Source organism: Gossypium hirsutum, chromosome D05 (assembly GCF_007990345.1).
Source record: "Gossypium hirsutum isolate 1008001.06 chromosome D05, Gossypium_hirsutum_v2.1, whole genome shotgun sequence".
Taxonomy (NCBI): domain Eukaryota; kingdom Viridiplantae; phylum Streptophyta; class Magnoliopsida; order Malvales; family Malvaceae; genus Gossypium; species Gossypium hirsutum.
The window spans coordinates 11185044-11199242 of record NC_053441.1 but is presented as its reverse complement, the minus strand read 5'-3'; the positions used below and the strand labels follow the sequence as shown (position 1 = coordinate 11199242).

Genomic DNA, 14199 nt, shown 5'->3' with positions numbered 1-14199 from the left:
GAAATAGAAATTATATTACTATTAGTGTAATTAAATAATAAAAAGGTTATAAAATAAGACTATATTAAAACACTTTTCAATTGGAAATTATAACTATTTATTTACGGAGGACCAAACACATTAAAAGAAATAACATTGAAGTTTTCTCTATTGTTTTCCTTATTGTATGCTTATGAGTGTGTGTTACTTCTTATTGTATGCTTATGAGTGTGTGTTACTTCATTAAACGTAAATTTATGCAGAATTGCTGTTTAAATTTACAGTCATTTCTCGGATACCATTCATGAAATTATAGAAGTGTACTACATGCGTATCATAAAAATTATTATTCTAAAAAAAAACAAATTAAATATTTGACAACACATTCTGTTTCTTGCTAAAAAATGGATCATGCATTATCATAATTTAATGAAATCTGATTCTCTTATTTTGATAATGGAGGCTTGGCCTCGTAACACGAAGTAGTACATCTATAATTGTGATATGTCTTGTTGTACAGGGGACTTTTGCAGTTAAATTTTCACTACTCTTCCAATTCAAGCTAAGGCTGATAGGAGCAAATATCATCAAGTCCCATATACTCCTTTCTTTCAATCCGTTTGATCATCTTAGCAATGCCTATCCCACCTGTTTTATTGCCATTTTTTTTACATAATTTAAATCAAATTTGTCATTTCAATAATAATAATGACAGCATTAAAGAAAAAGGCAGTTCTATTGCAGGAATGTGAGAGTTGGGAAAAAAAATACCTAGTGAGATCGCACTACCAAATATCATTCCAGATAGAATGAAGATAATTATAGATGCCCTTCCCAGTATTTTGATCACTTTTCCCACTACATGTTGCCCAACAAATGCTGCTATTGTGGCCACAACAGCCAGGTAAACAGCTGTTTCAACAACAAAAACGGTGAATAAGTCTCCCCCTAAGGTTTTTCAGTTAACCTACCATTTATTCGGACTGAGATGATTATTGGATATATGCGTCAAATACGAGTATGCTTAAATTAAAATTTTAATATTTTTCTCACATATTTAGATCATCATTTCTCTGTATTTACACTTGAATATTTAGAAAAAAAGAAAGGAAAAGAATGAAGGCATTGTAATAACTTTCCAACAACATTATACCATAAGGGACTGGAAATCTTTTCAGAAGATAATATTCAATCACTGACATCGATGCTGAAAAAAACATGGCAAAGGTGGTCGTTGCACTTGACACCTACATAAGATCTCGTAAATCAGGTCAAAGTCAGTAGCTTTACAAGATTATTCACGATTATTTATGTTATCATGGTCAATTATATAATAAATATTGACAACAGAAAAAACTGAAATCGTAAAATGGTGATGCTAAACATTTTGGAAGGATTAAGATATCAAAGGAAGCACCTGAGGGGGGATCCCCATCTCCAGAAGAAGAGGACCCAAAATAAATCCTCCTCCAAGACCAAGCATCCCACCAAGTACACCAGCCAACACACCAAAGCCACAGTAAATCAGTAGCTTGTGGACTCGCCAAGTTGCCGCAACATCCCCCTTTGATGCAATTTTTCTCCTCCCTTTGTACAAACAGATTGCCTCATATGAAGATACTCCAACAGCTACTGGGATCTACACAATGAATCAAACAATTTGTCAAACAAATTCCCAAGAACAGCTCTAAAGATTTAATAGCTTACATATGAGCTTGAAATTTGAAGTAACCTGCAACAAATTCAATACCCAGTATTCTACTGAACATGTTGTTGAATAATTCTGCAGGTGAAACATATAGGGTTTGTGTTAGTTCCTTCAGCCTCAAGAATGTTGTAAGAGTAAATAATTCGTGAAAGGAAATTGATTGACCTTAGCCATCTGTAAAGCAAGGATTACCACCCAGACAGCAGTTAGAAGTCCAAGCTCTTTCCAGCATATGTTATCAATAAGAGACACCTGTGAAAATGGAAACCATGATATGATTGAGATAAAGATTGTGGGAAAATATATTTAGAACTAGAGTTTCATGGAACTTACCTTTGATTTTTTTGATTCATTGCTTCCTGTTTGTTTGCCATTTGCAGTAACTTGTTCTTCATTTTGGGTTTTGACTTCCACTGCATTATCGTTAGTATTTAATTCCAGCTGCCTTCCTGCTTCCTAAGAAAATAAAGATGCAAGTGAGAGAAGGGCTGAGCAAGAATAAGTAGCACAGAAAATGAGATACAAACATATTTAAGCACCTTCTTCTTGATGGTTTCCTTTTTCCATGTTTGAACACCTTTGAGGAATGACTTACTTGACATGACTGCATTTATATACAAGCTTATCAGAATACTTGTCCAAGAGACGGAACATGAAGAAATATCAGACTTGAAAACATTTAAATTATACCTAAGAAGACAATAATTAGCAAAATTGTGATCATCCAATCCGGAAAGATCACGTTGAATCCAACTCCAATACTAATTCCCAAAACCAACATTGGCTGAAATAGAAGTGCTAAGTCATAGTCAATCAGAGGCAGTTCAAGTGATGGATGCCTTTGCCTTATATTGTAGCATACTGTTGCAGCTGCCGCACCAGTAACCATACCTAACCACAACAAAACAACCGATTTCATTTCGTCTTCTTTCTTTTTTCTCTATCAAGGTGTTAACTTTACTTGTAAAAATTGGTAAGGAAAGGATTATTCTTACATTTTGAGATTGCTGTCGACGATTTGGGATCAAACCCAATAATCAAGGTAAGCATGGGAACAAAAATACCGCCTCCTCCTACGCCTCCAACGCTACCAAAGGCTGCTCCAAGGAATCCAAGTATGGAACCCACCACAATTTTCCAACCAAATCTTATGTCCTGTAATTAAATTAACAAGATTTCTCAAATCACAAACTACTTTTTTTAAACTGATTGCAGACAGGAAAAGAAAATGTTCAAAATCTGGAAACGACATACGTGAAGATTGAGAGTTGAGACTTACAGGCCATTCATGTTCATGGCGAGGTTTATTGTTCTGTTCTAACAACTTAAATGCTTTTCGAACGTAGTTTTTCTCATTATAACCTGATTGTTCATGGTTCGAACTTGGTTCAGCTGTAACAAGCACTGAATCCACTGCAAGGAAGCCGACCAATATTATTCCCGCCAATATCAATCGCCATCCTTTTGACGGAGCAGCCATTAAATGCCTTAAACCGATGAGCATCTCTCTTTGTCTCTATCTCAATTATATAGGCATAATATGAACAATAAATACACAAAATTAATACAAATAAGGTAAAATAATCAATGACATACAAAATATCAACTAGATGAGCAAAAAAACATTCCTTTAAAATATAAATGAAAACAAAAATAAATAACGAGTGAAGAAAATAAACAAAATTATAAAAAAAAATATAAAGGATATAAGAGGTTTATATAATATATACATCATACATATGGATTTATATATACGAATGTGGATTATGAAATTAATAAAAATATATAACGTATTTACGAAAATAAAGAAAAATATATAAATATATATAAATTAAAATATGTAATAAAAATATAAGTATATATATGCACATATAAATTATAAAATAAATATAGAGATTATGAAAATAATAATTACATATAAGTTATTTTAAAATAATAATAATAATAAAATAAATAAAAATTATAATTATATTGTCGAAACCATCTTTTGAAATTTTGAAAAATGGAGATCGACTTTAAAAATAAAATGGGAGTCGCCACCGATCTTTTATTGTGGTGTGATCGGATCACCTTGAAAATAATTTTAGGTCGGCGAATTTTGAGAAAACAGGTTCGAGAGTTGGTTATGCACGAGGACGGGTTAGCACTCTCATGGCGCCCAAAATTGGTACCGAATTGATTGTTTAATGTCTTAATGTCGAAATTTTGAAAAGATTTTAAAATACGATCATTTGAAAAGAAAATTTGAGTAAAATGAATTGAACGATAAGACTCACTTATTTCAAAGAAATAAATTATCACACTCAGTAAGTTAGAGTGCAACATCTTAAATCCTCAAAATTAAGTTTATCTCTTGACTTTTAAAACCTATGCATTTTGAGAAGGATATTCGATTATTTGGGTTAAATTAAAAAATCAAGACCCAGTAAGTTAGGGCTCGGTTTCACAAAATTCCTAAATATCGAATATTGTCTTTATTTTTATTTGTTAGAAAAATCCTCGTCTCGGGAAAACAATACGTCATATTCAATGCGTTAGGACACAACGCGTCAAATTCCTGAGAATGAGCTTTTATTTATGTGTTTTGATTAAAGCATATTCTCGATTATTTAGATTCGACAAAGAGAATTGGAACCCAATACGTTAGGGCTCAATTTTCGAAGATTCCAAATGTCGAGTATTTGCTTTATTTTGAAAGTTTTTTTGAATAAAATGATTTTGATACTTAAACGATATTAGACGTAATCTTTTGAACGAAAAAAAACAATTGAATAATAATGTACAACGCGAAAGGATAACTCATAATCCTAAAAAAAACATGCTAATGAACTCGAGTAATCTATCAACATAAACGAAATGATATAATGTACATAACCTCCATAATCACATATCTCAAACCATGCAAACATAATTACCAACATTAAAAAAAACCATAACATTAATAATTAATCCTTAAGTACCAAAAAACAAGAGAATAAATGATAATCAATAAATTACGAACATCGGAATTTAAAAGAAATATATATGAACTTGTATTAGATTCCAAATAGAGTTAATAAAACATACTCTATATAAGTAATAGTTTTAAGGTTTACAAAAATAAAGTATGTGTATATATAAATGAATTCGAAAGAAAATATATAAATGAATCTAAAGGGAAATTTAAAGGTAATAACTAGAATAGTATGAAATCAATGATATATATATATAATAAAAATAATTTAATATAAATTGTATACATGAAATATAAAATATTAAATAAGGATACTATCATATAAATCTTTGAAGATGAAATATATAAAAGTGGCTTTTTTAAAATATATTATAAAATAGAAGTTATTAAAATATATTGTATTGGATTAAACAATGAAATAATTCATCACAAACTTAAAATAATAATGTATGATAATAATAAAATAAAAGAATTTAAAAATAACAGTGCATAATAAAGTGATATATATGAAAAATAATAATAAGTAACCGAATGTAACTAAGTATGACAATAATGTCAATAACAATAACAAATAATAATAATAAATTAATATTAAACTAATTAATAAAACAATGAACTAATTTGGAATTAAAACAGAAATCTAGGAATAAATCTGAAATAAATAAAAAAGAAAGGACTAAAATGAAGCGCGCGACTAACACGAGGGATCAAAAGGGGAAATAATCCCAACACCTCGGAACGTTGTGTTATGAGAAGGACTAAAGTGAAACAAAAATGAAATAAGAGGTTAAATTTAAAAAGAAATAAAAGAACTTGATTGTAGCGCGCAATAAAAGCGAGGGACTAGTGGCGCAAATGGACCAATTAATGAAATTACGCAGATCCTCCCCGGGTCGGGTCACACGCGCGGGTTACAGAGCCAATACGGCACCGTTTTGGAGCCACTGATCAGACTCCAAACGGCGCCGTTTAAACTTGGGCCCAAATGAAATCCGACTCAAATATGCGGTACAAATTAAATAATTGACGGAAATCCAATTGAAACAATACAAAACACAGAGGGGCTCGCTGCGAAAATAGACCAAAAAACAAAAACGCGCGGATCCTGCCCTCGGGTCGGGTCACCACGCGGGTTGCTGGGGTTAGTCGGCCAGTACGACACCGTTTTAGGGCCACTGAAACAGGCGGTGTCATTTTACGCACTATATAAGCCCCCCATAACCCTAAAATCAGCCTCATGAAATCAAACACCAGCCTCTACCCCTCTGCGCCGCTAAATATTCGGGAGTTCTCCGATCTTTTGAACCACCGTTCGACTCCGATCACAACGGAGCAAACAACGATTCCAATCAGGTAAAATCACCCCCTTCTGTTTTCTCTCTTAAATAGTAAATCAAAAGAAAAATGAATCAAAGCATGAAAGAAAGAAGCAAAGAATCAAGAGAAAAATTTCAAAATAAAATCTAAAATCACCTTTTTCCTTCAATTTTTTTTCGTTTTTATTGATATTCTGTGTTTTGATTTTTTTGATACAATATGCGTGACCTCCCCTCAAAGGGTTTTTCCTTTTGTTTTATAGCCCCCCCATTCGAAATAACAATAATAATAATAATAAGCAAAATCCAAAAATGCGATCCGTTTTTCTTTTCTTCTCTGCTGCATTTTTCGTGTGTATTTTCTGCTGTTGCTGGCCCCTCTTTGCGTCTATTGCATTTGTTTGTCCTTTGCAGGTGTCGTACGAAGGCTAGCTGGGACGTGGCGCGGCTCGACGTAGCGCATGAGGCCGAGGGAATGCCCTGGTGGCTGCGGCGCTGGAGGCTCGCCCTAGCTGCTTGGTGTAGTTGGGCTAGTCGTATTCAGGCTAGGGTTTAGGCTTAATGGGCTGGGGATATTGGGCTAGGCTAGTGGGTTAAAACTATTTGGGCCTATGTATCTGGGTTTGGTTTGTATTTTGGGTCTGATGAGTTTTTGTAATTTTGGACGGGACTTTTATATTTTTATTTATTTGGTTTTTTTCATTTGTGCTTTTGGGCCCGGGCAAATTGGGTTTATTACATATATTATTGAAATTAATTAATTCTCTAAAAAATAACAAAAAGGACTAATTTGAATTAGAAATAGAAGTCTGGGGCAAATCCGTAAATAAATGGAGGCAAAAGGACCATATTGAACATGCGGATAACATAAAGGGGCTGGAAAGGAAATTATCCTTTCTACTCTAAAACGGCGCCGTTCAAATAGGACTAAATTAAAATTAAAAATAAATTAAAGGGGCAAATTTTAAAAAAGAAGGAAAACCTGATTGAGAAAACATTAAAAAGCGGAGGGGCTTAAAGCGCAATTTACACCTCCGTATGAAAAACACGCGGATCCTGCCCAGGTCGGGTCTGTTTCGGGTCGATCCAGGCCAAAACGACGCCATTTTCAGCGTCTGGGGCCACTCCAAAACGGTATCGTTTTGTTACCCTTTATAAACCCCCCCCAACTTTCCAAAAAAAAAATCATTTTTACCCTTTTCTTTAAAAAAAACAAAACACCCTTTCCCCTCTTTTCTCTCAGCCCACAAGTCCGACCAGGGGTTTGGGCAACGTGCGACCGTCGACCACCGCACCGACCGCTGATCTCTGGCGACGGCACTGCCATCTGCGGTGGTCAGAAAAAGGAGAAAATCCCCTCTCGGTCCTTTCGACCTTTCTAAGCCCAAATCCGAGTTCAAAACCTTCAAAAAAAATAACAAAAAACATGAAGAAATCAAGAAACCTTTCGGTTTCCGGCCACCGATCCTCGGGGTGGCTCCCTCGACCGTCCCAGTGTCGTTTCAGAATCAAAAGAAAGGTTGTCTCTTTCTTTCTCTTATTTATTTTTATTTGTATGTAAATAAAAAAAATATATAATGATAACAGTAGATTAATGAAAAAGAAAAAACTGCTGATATCAACCTTTTGAATCGATTTCTGCATTCTCAGTGTTGAACTCTCCGTTTGTATTTTCGGTTGCTCTTTTTGTGTGAAAATGCTGCTTTTTTTATTGATTTTCTAATACCCTTTTACAGTATCTTTAATGGCTTTTTATAGCCATAATAAAACAATAACATAGAAAGCAAATCTGTTCACATCGATTTGGTTCGCAATCTTTTAGTTTCCTTTCCATTTTTGTTGTTTATTTCTTGCTGTGCAAGTGTAGATTCGGCTCGTGCGGGCTAGGTGGTTGCTGCGCGAAGGTTTACCCTAAAAACCCTAGGGTTTTTGAAACTATTTTGGGCCACTGTAATTTTGGGCCTCTGTTTATTTTGGGTTTGGGCCTGTTTGTAATTCGGGCCTTTTTAGACCCGGGCAAAATCGGGTATTACACAAACTATAGTAACCTTTTTTTGGTCATTCTTCAGTACTGTTCCAATCCAACCTCTCACGTTCAAAACTATTCGGAGTAGACATAAACAGCTTGTTCTTGAGTGGTTTTGTTTAAGCTTTTATATGGATCACAAAGCAAAAAGAAGTCAGCAAACAAGGGAAAAAGAAAGGGGCTTTGCCATCGTCTTGAAAATTCTGTCCTTTAAGGAAGTGCTTCGTGGGCGGACAACCTAGCCATACATGTGTTCCATGCCATTTCCAAGCAGTAACACAACTTAACTAAACTATACCATAAACTCAAGTCAAAACTAAACTAAAGTTATAAATGAAGATCCTGAACTAAAGAGAGAGCATGCAGAAACCCCAAGTTCTGCAAAGCACATTAAGGGCGTTATGGTCATTCTTACTTTGCTGTTCTTCAACTCGAGAACATATACCTCAAATGAAGCAATTTTTCCTGGAAACTAAATACAGAGATCGGGTTTTTGCGTGGAAGGTTGGAATAGAATCCAATACCAGTAAATTGTACAAAAGAAAAAAAAAATCAATACTGGTAAAATAAATAAAAATAGTAGCACGTGGTCTTGGAAATGGACAAAATCTGGACATGGTCCATAGCAGATCACATTCCTTGCGATAAAAAGATGTTAAATGTTGTTTATGTTTAAAAATAAGTAATTTTTTTATGGGAATAAAAGTAGGAAATTTTCTTAAAAATTAAGGTTTTTACTCATCAATAAAATTTTGTTACATCGTTAAAATTTGAAAGACATGAAATTATTATTATATACCTATCCATAAGGAAATTATTTTATGGACTCTTCCTACTATATTATTCATTATTCTTTTCCAATTATTTAATTACATTTAGATAATTTTTTTAATGTAATTGACACATGATTTTGATAATCTCAAACCCTAAACCCTATAGAACCCTAAACATGAACCCTGAACTTGTAGCCATGAATTCTTAAACTCGAACCCTGAATCTTGAACTCGTAACTCGCAACCCCTTAACCCTTGAACCTTAAACATAAACCCTAAACTCCAAATCTTTGAACCCTAGACCTAAACCTTGAATCTCGAACCCTAAACCTTAAATCTCGAACCCAAATCCTGAACCATGGGGTTCGAGGTTTAAGGTTTAAGGTTCAAGTTCAAGATTCGAGGTTCTGGGTTCAAGGTGAAATATTACCAAATTTACGTGTCAATGACATGAAAAAAAATTGCACAACAATTATTGTTTTTTAAATTGGTTGCGCAAAAATAAAAATATTAACTTATGGAAAAAATAAAATGATTAAATTTTGTAAAAGAAGAAAAGATTTGTTTATAATTTAAAAAATTAATTATTTTAAGTAATTTAATTAAAGTTAAATTAAGTTGGAGAAGATATTAGATATAGATGAGTGGATAATAATACTTTGTTATCTTTAAAATATAATGACATTGCACTATTTTATTGATGCCTAAAAACTATACTTTTTAGCATGATCCTAATATAATTTATTTCTTTTTTAAAATTTTTAATGCTTATTTATTTTAAGGGATAAATATAAAAAATATATATGAAGTTTGATTCAATGTGCAATTTGATATATAAATTTTAATTTTGTGCATTTATACACATGAAACTTTGATTTTAGTTCAAATATATATACGAAACTTTAATTTTGATTCAATCAAACATATTTAAAGAAAGAAATACATTAATTTATTTTTATATGGGATAAATATAAATATTTCTGTGTGCAATATCAACAATTGTGTCAATAATTCGTGACAATTTGATCAATAAAAAATTATTTATAAAATTACATAAAATCAAAATTCATATATATAATTGCATATTAAATCAAAGTTCATGTATTATTTTTTTTTAATTTAAATACTTTTATATTAGATTATTTTGAATTTATTACTATAAATATTTTATCGAACTAATGGGAAGAAGAGACATTTTGTTGGTTTGAAGTTGCGAGTAATTACTAGTACAATTAAAGATACAAACTTAGAGTTTAATTTATTTTTAGATAGTAGCATCCGATAAATTTAATTTTTAATATCTGAAAATTTCATTTAAAAATATCTCGGTTTAAACGAGGAAATCTTGAAAATCAAAACGTTTTCTTTTATATAAAAAAAGGAAAGAAAATAAAAAAAATGAATTAGTATTTTAAATGTAAATCTCATTTATTGGAATATTATATTTTTTCGTATATACTCTGATATGATTATTAAGATTCGGCTTAATCCAACATATAAATATAAATATTTATATTAAAGTTTAATTGTTAACATTATTTTATGTTACATTTATATTGATTATAACCTTATTTTTATTAAATTATTATTAAATAAATGTTATTTTAGTTTTAAAATGTTATTTTAATAAATTTAATAGAAAAATTATTTAAATTTTGAGATTGAAAAATATAGAGAATAAATTTTTAAAAGATAATAAAAAATTAAATTTCAAATTTATAAAGATTTAGAATATATTTTAAACTTTTTTCCCTTTATTCAAGGGATTCGAATATAAAAACTTAAAATTTGACGGAAGCTCAATAACGTGGTCGGTTTTAATTAAAGGTTGAATGTCATGCACAATACTTGGGACATTAAATATTGGTTTTGAAGGCTGGAAGATATTAGAGGACCTAATGTAATCAGAAAATTAATTGGACAATGTTGCATTTATCATATAATAGAAAAACGTGGAAACAAATTATTATGTATAGTCAATATTTTTTGTTTGTGCATATCTTCTATATACACATATAAATCGCATATGTATTGTAATATAATAATTTGGCATTTCAGTTTAATTTAATAATTACATTTTTTTGTTAGATTTATTATTTTAAGTGATAAATCTTAAAATTATACATAATTTATGGTTTAATGTGTAATTGTATACATGAAATTTTGATTTGATCCAATTTTTATAAATTATTAACACAATTATTAATATAACATCATTTTATGTTTATATATTTATCCAATATAAAAATAAATTGATGTATTTATTTCTTTAAATGTGTATGATTAAGTCAAAATTAAAGTTTCAAGTATATATTTGAACCACAATTAGAGTTTCACGTGTATAATTGCACCAAATTAATATATATATACAATTGTACATTAAATCAAAGTTCATGTATAATTTTGAAATTTATCCCTTATTTTAAATTTTAAAGTTTACTATTATAAACACAGAAGATTCACAAATACATTTATATCTTCAATTAATTATAATGTAGAATCGTATTAGTATAAATATACCCAATAATGAACCAAACAAAATACATACATAACATATGCATACGGTCAGACGGAGATTCAAACATCAATTTAAATTTAAATAAATACATTTAATGGATGCTAATAATCTATCCTTAAATGTGGGAATATTTTAATCATCACGCAATGCGAGTGGGTAACAGATAAGTATTATTATTTTTGACGTATTGAAAGATGACTCAAAAAGACTGGGTACCAAAACACAAAAATATCAATAGTTAATGATTGTTAGGGGTGATTAGCTTAAAACTAATAAATGGGGTTTTATTTGTTTAAATTAATTTATTAATTGAAATATTTTAAATACATTTTTATAATAAAATTTTATATTTTGATTGTTTAAATGGTAAAGCAAGTAACCTGTTTTGAATTAGGAATACAATAATAATGGGGCAATAGATGGAGTATTATCAAGAGAAAAAAAGGTAAAGATGAAAACGAAAAACACGAGTGAGTGCGCGACCAAGTAAATGTGACTTTTGGTACCGAAAGTAAACGTGACTTGTGAATGTAGAAATTGGTGCGACTATAAATAACTTCAAATATGATAGTGAGAATTTTGATTATGAAAGTGTTCGGAAGATAATGTAATTGTTGATTGTGTTTTAATTTAATTGAAATAGTAAATAATTAGAAAAATATGAGTTTAAGAAGGGGTGAAATTAGAGGAGTTGGTAGGGCACGATTCTTTCTAAAATAAATTTTTTTTATTTAAGTATTTTAAAATTTTTAAAATTTTAAATTAATAAAAATAAAATTGTACTTGACTTCCCCTAAAAAATATAAAAAAATTGATCTAATCCTTTAAAAATTATAGAGATATAAACTATTAAAATAGTGAAATTACATATTTACTATCCTAAAAATTATAATTTAATTTCGACCCCCTAAAAAATTTTTTTGGTTTCGTCCTTGAGTTTAAGTATATTTAAATGTGCTTTTTCAATAATTTAAGGGTTTAGGAATGATTTGATTATTTTCATATTTTATTATAACATTTTCTTTTTTTTATTGCAAGTCATAGAAGAGAAATTTTGTATATTATATTATTATTTTTAATAAAAAATTTCATTTATTCTACGTAAAAGAAAGAGTAAATTCTCATGTCTTTAACGAAATAATATTAGATATGATATAATTATATGACACAAATAAATAAGTTAAATTAGACAAATATGTAATATATAAAAGACGAACAAACAAATTTCTAAAATTTCTAAAAATATAAAACACTTTAAATAAGATTACGATAAAAGAATAAAGTAGACATATTAAATATAATATAAATTTCAAATCTGATTCAGTCAAGAGACACAAAGAGTGATGTTATGGCGTTGTTAAGTTGTTATAGGCCAGCTAAACATGATTTCAGTTGGACAATAGAAGGAAAAGCTAATGTTTCACGTGAAAACATAGAAAAGAAGTTGTCGGGCTATGTTAAATAAAAAATTTAACCGCTGTTTGAATCAATTAGTTTTAGGAGTAATGGAGTCCAAATTCCGCAACCATTGCCAACTTGGGCTACAACTCTGGTAGCAAAATCCAGGGAAGAGGTCCAAAATTCAGTTTCCCCTACATGGAGGGCCTTGAAATAGAACTAGCCACGTATTTGAGAAAGGATTAGGTAGATAGCACCTATAAGATATTGGTTGGGCACGATAATTGGACGGGTCTTTGTTAAAATTGTGTGACCCAAATTCTAAGAGATTGCTTGCAAGTCAAGTTAAACAAAAATATATTTTCTTTCTAGAAGATTTAGTATTTATTAGTATAATATATTTAGCATTTATTAGTATAGTTTATTTGACTTACTAATTTAGCCTATAAATAGGCTCCTTTACAATCTTAGAAAAGAGACACCCATTAGATTAGAACTCATAACACATTCAGAGAATTTTGTGTTTACGTTTGAGGGTTCTTTGTTTTTCGGGTTTTCGGGGTTTAGTTTTTATCTCCATCTTTTGTACTCTTCATTCTTTTGCCATTATAGTAAAATTATCTTTGCCCGTGGTTTTTTATCCTCTTTTGAGGGGTTTTTCCACGTTAAATTTGTGTGTTCATCTTCTCAATTTCTTCTACTATTTTTACTTGTTCGTTGCTTATTCGGGACGATCCTAACAAGTGGTATCAGAGCTAGTTTAACTTTCATAGATCAGCCCGGTCAGAGATGGCAGCAGCAAGGTTTGAAATTGAGAAGTTCGATGGTGAGACAAATTTCAATCTGTGGCAAGTCCGGATGATGGCAATTCTAGTTCAAAATGGCTTGAAAAAGGTTGTTACAGGGAAAAAGCCTGAGAATCTAAATCAAACAGAATGGGAAGAGCTTGATGAAAAGGCCTTGTCTGCAATCCAATTGTGCCTCGCGAATACAGTATTGCAGGAGGTATTGATGGAGAAGACCTCATTCGCCTTGTGGAAAAGGTTAGAAACTCTTTATGCGACTAAGTCTCTGGCTAACCGTTTAGTGTTGAAACAACGTCTATTTACGTTTCGCATGAACGAAGGTGAGCTTCTTAAAGATCACATCAGTCAATTCATCACTCTTTTAAATGATTTAAAGAACGTTGACGATGAAGATCAAGCTATGCTGTTATTATGCTCTTTACCCTCTTCATACAAGTCTTTCAGGGAAACCCTGATTTATGGCAGAGACAAACTCTTGTTCGAAGATGTGAAGGGTCATTTGTTGAGTAGAGACAAACTCGACAATGAGTTTGGTTTGAATAGCAAAACAGATAGGCAAGCTTTCGTTTTGGTAGCATTAAAGAAATGAGACAAAAGGTGTCGCTATTGTAAAAAGTTAGGTCACGTCAAAGCAGATTGTTATAAACTGCGAAATAAAAAAGCTGCTGAGAGTAACGAGGAAGATGTAGCTGGTGCTAATTTGGTCGATGAAGGCGATGATG

At 31.0% G+C, this 14199-nt stretch overlaps 1 protein-coding gene across 1 annotated transcript; it reads right to left on the bottom strand.

Moving 5' to 3' along the window:
• Positions 1–404: 404 nt before the first annotated feature.
• LOC107903244 (sulfite exporter TauE/SafE family protein 3) lies at positions 405–3329 on the bottom strand. The gene is made up of 11 exons (XM_016829284.2): positions 2967–3329; positions 2683–2842; positions 2378–2578; positions 2227–2291; positions 2021–2143; positions 1853–1939; positions 1712–1762; positions 1397–1618; positions 1133–1226; positions 751–891; positions 405–627 (listed from the first exon to the last, which is right to left on the bottom strand). Exons 1-11 carry the CDS (start codon positions 3189–3191, stop codon positions 542–544), a joined length of 1455 nt encoding a protein of 484 aa, XP_016684773.1. The 5' UTR covers positions 3192–3329; the 3' UTR covers positions 405–541.
• Positions 3330–14199: the final 10870 nt, after the last annotated feature.

Excerpts from the sequence above, each read along its gene's own strand:
- LOC107903244 (XM_016829284.2), bottom strand. The coding sequence starts at position 3,191 with ATGCTCATCGGTTTAAGGCATTTAATGGCTGCTCCGTCAAAAGGATGG. Across the intron at positions 1,940-2,020 it reads ATGAATCAAAAAAATCAAAG|GTGTCTCTTATTGATAACAT; the intron begins GTAAGTTCCATG and ends CCATTTTCACAG. Across the intron at positions 1,227-1,396 it reads AGATGGGGATCCCCCCTCAG|GTGTCAAGTGCAACGACCAC; the intron begins GTGCTTCCTTTG and ends GATCTTATGTAG.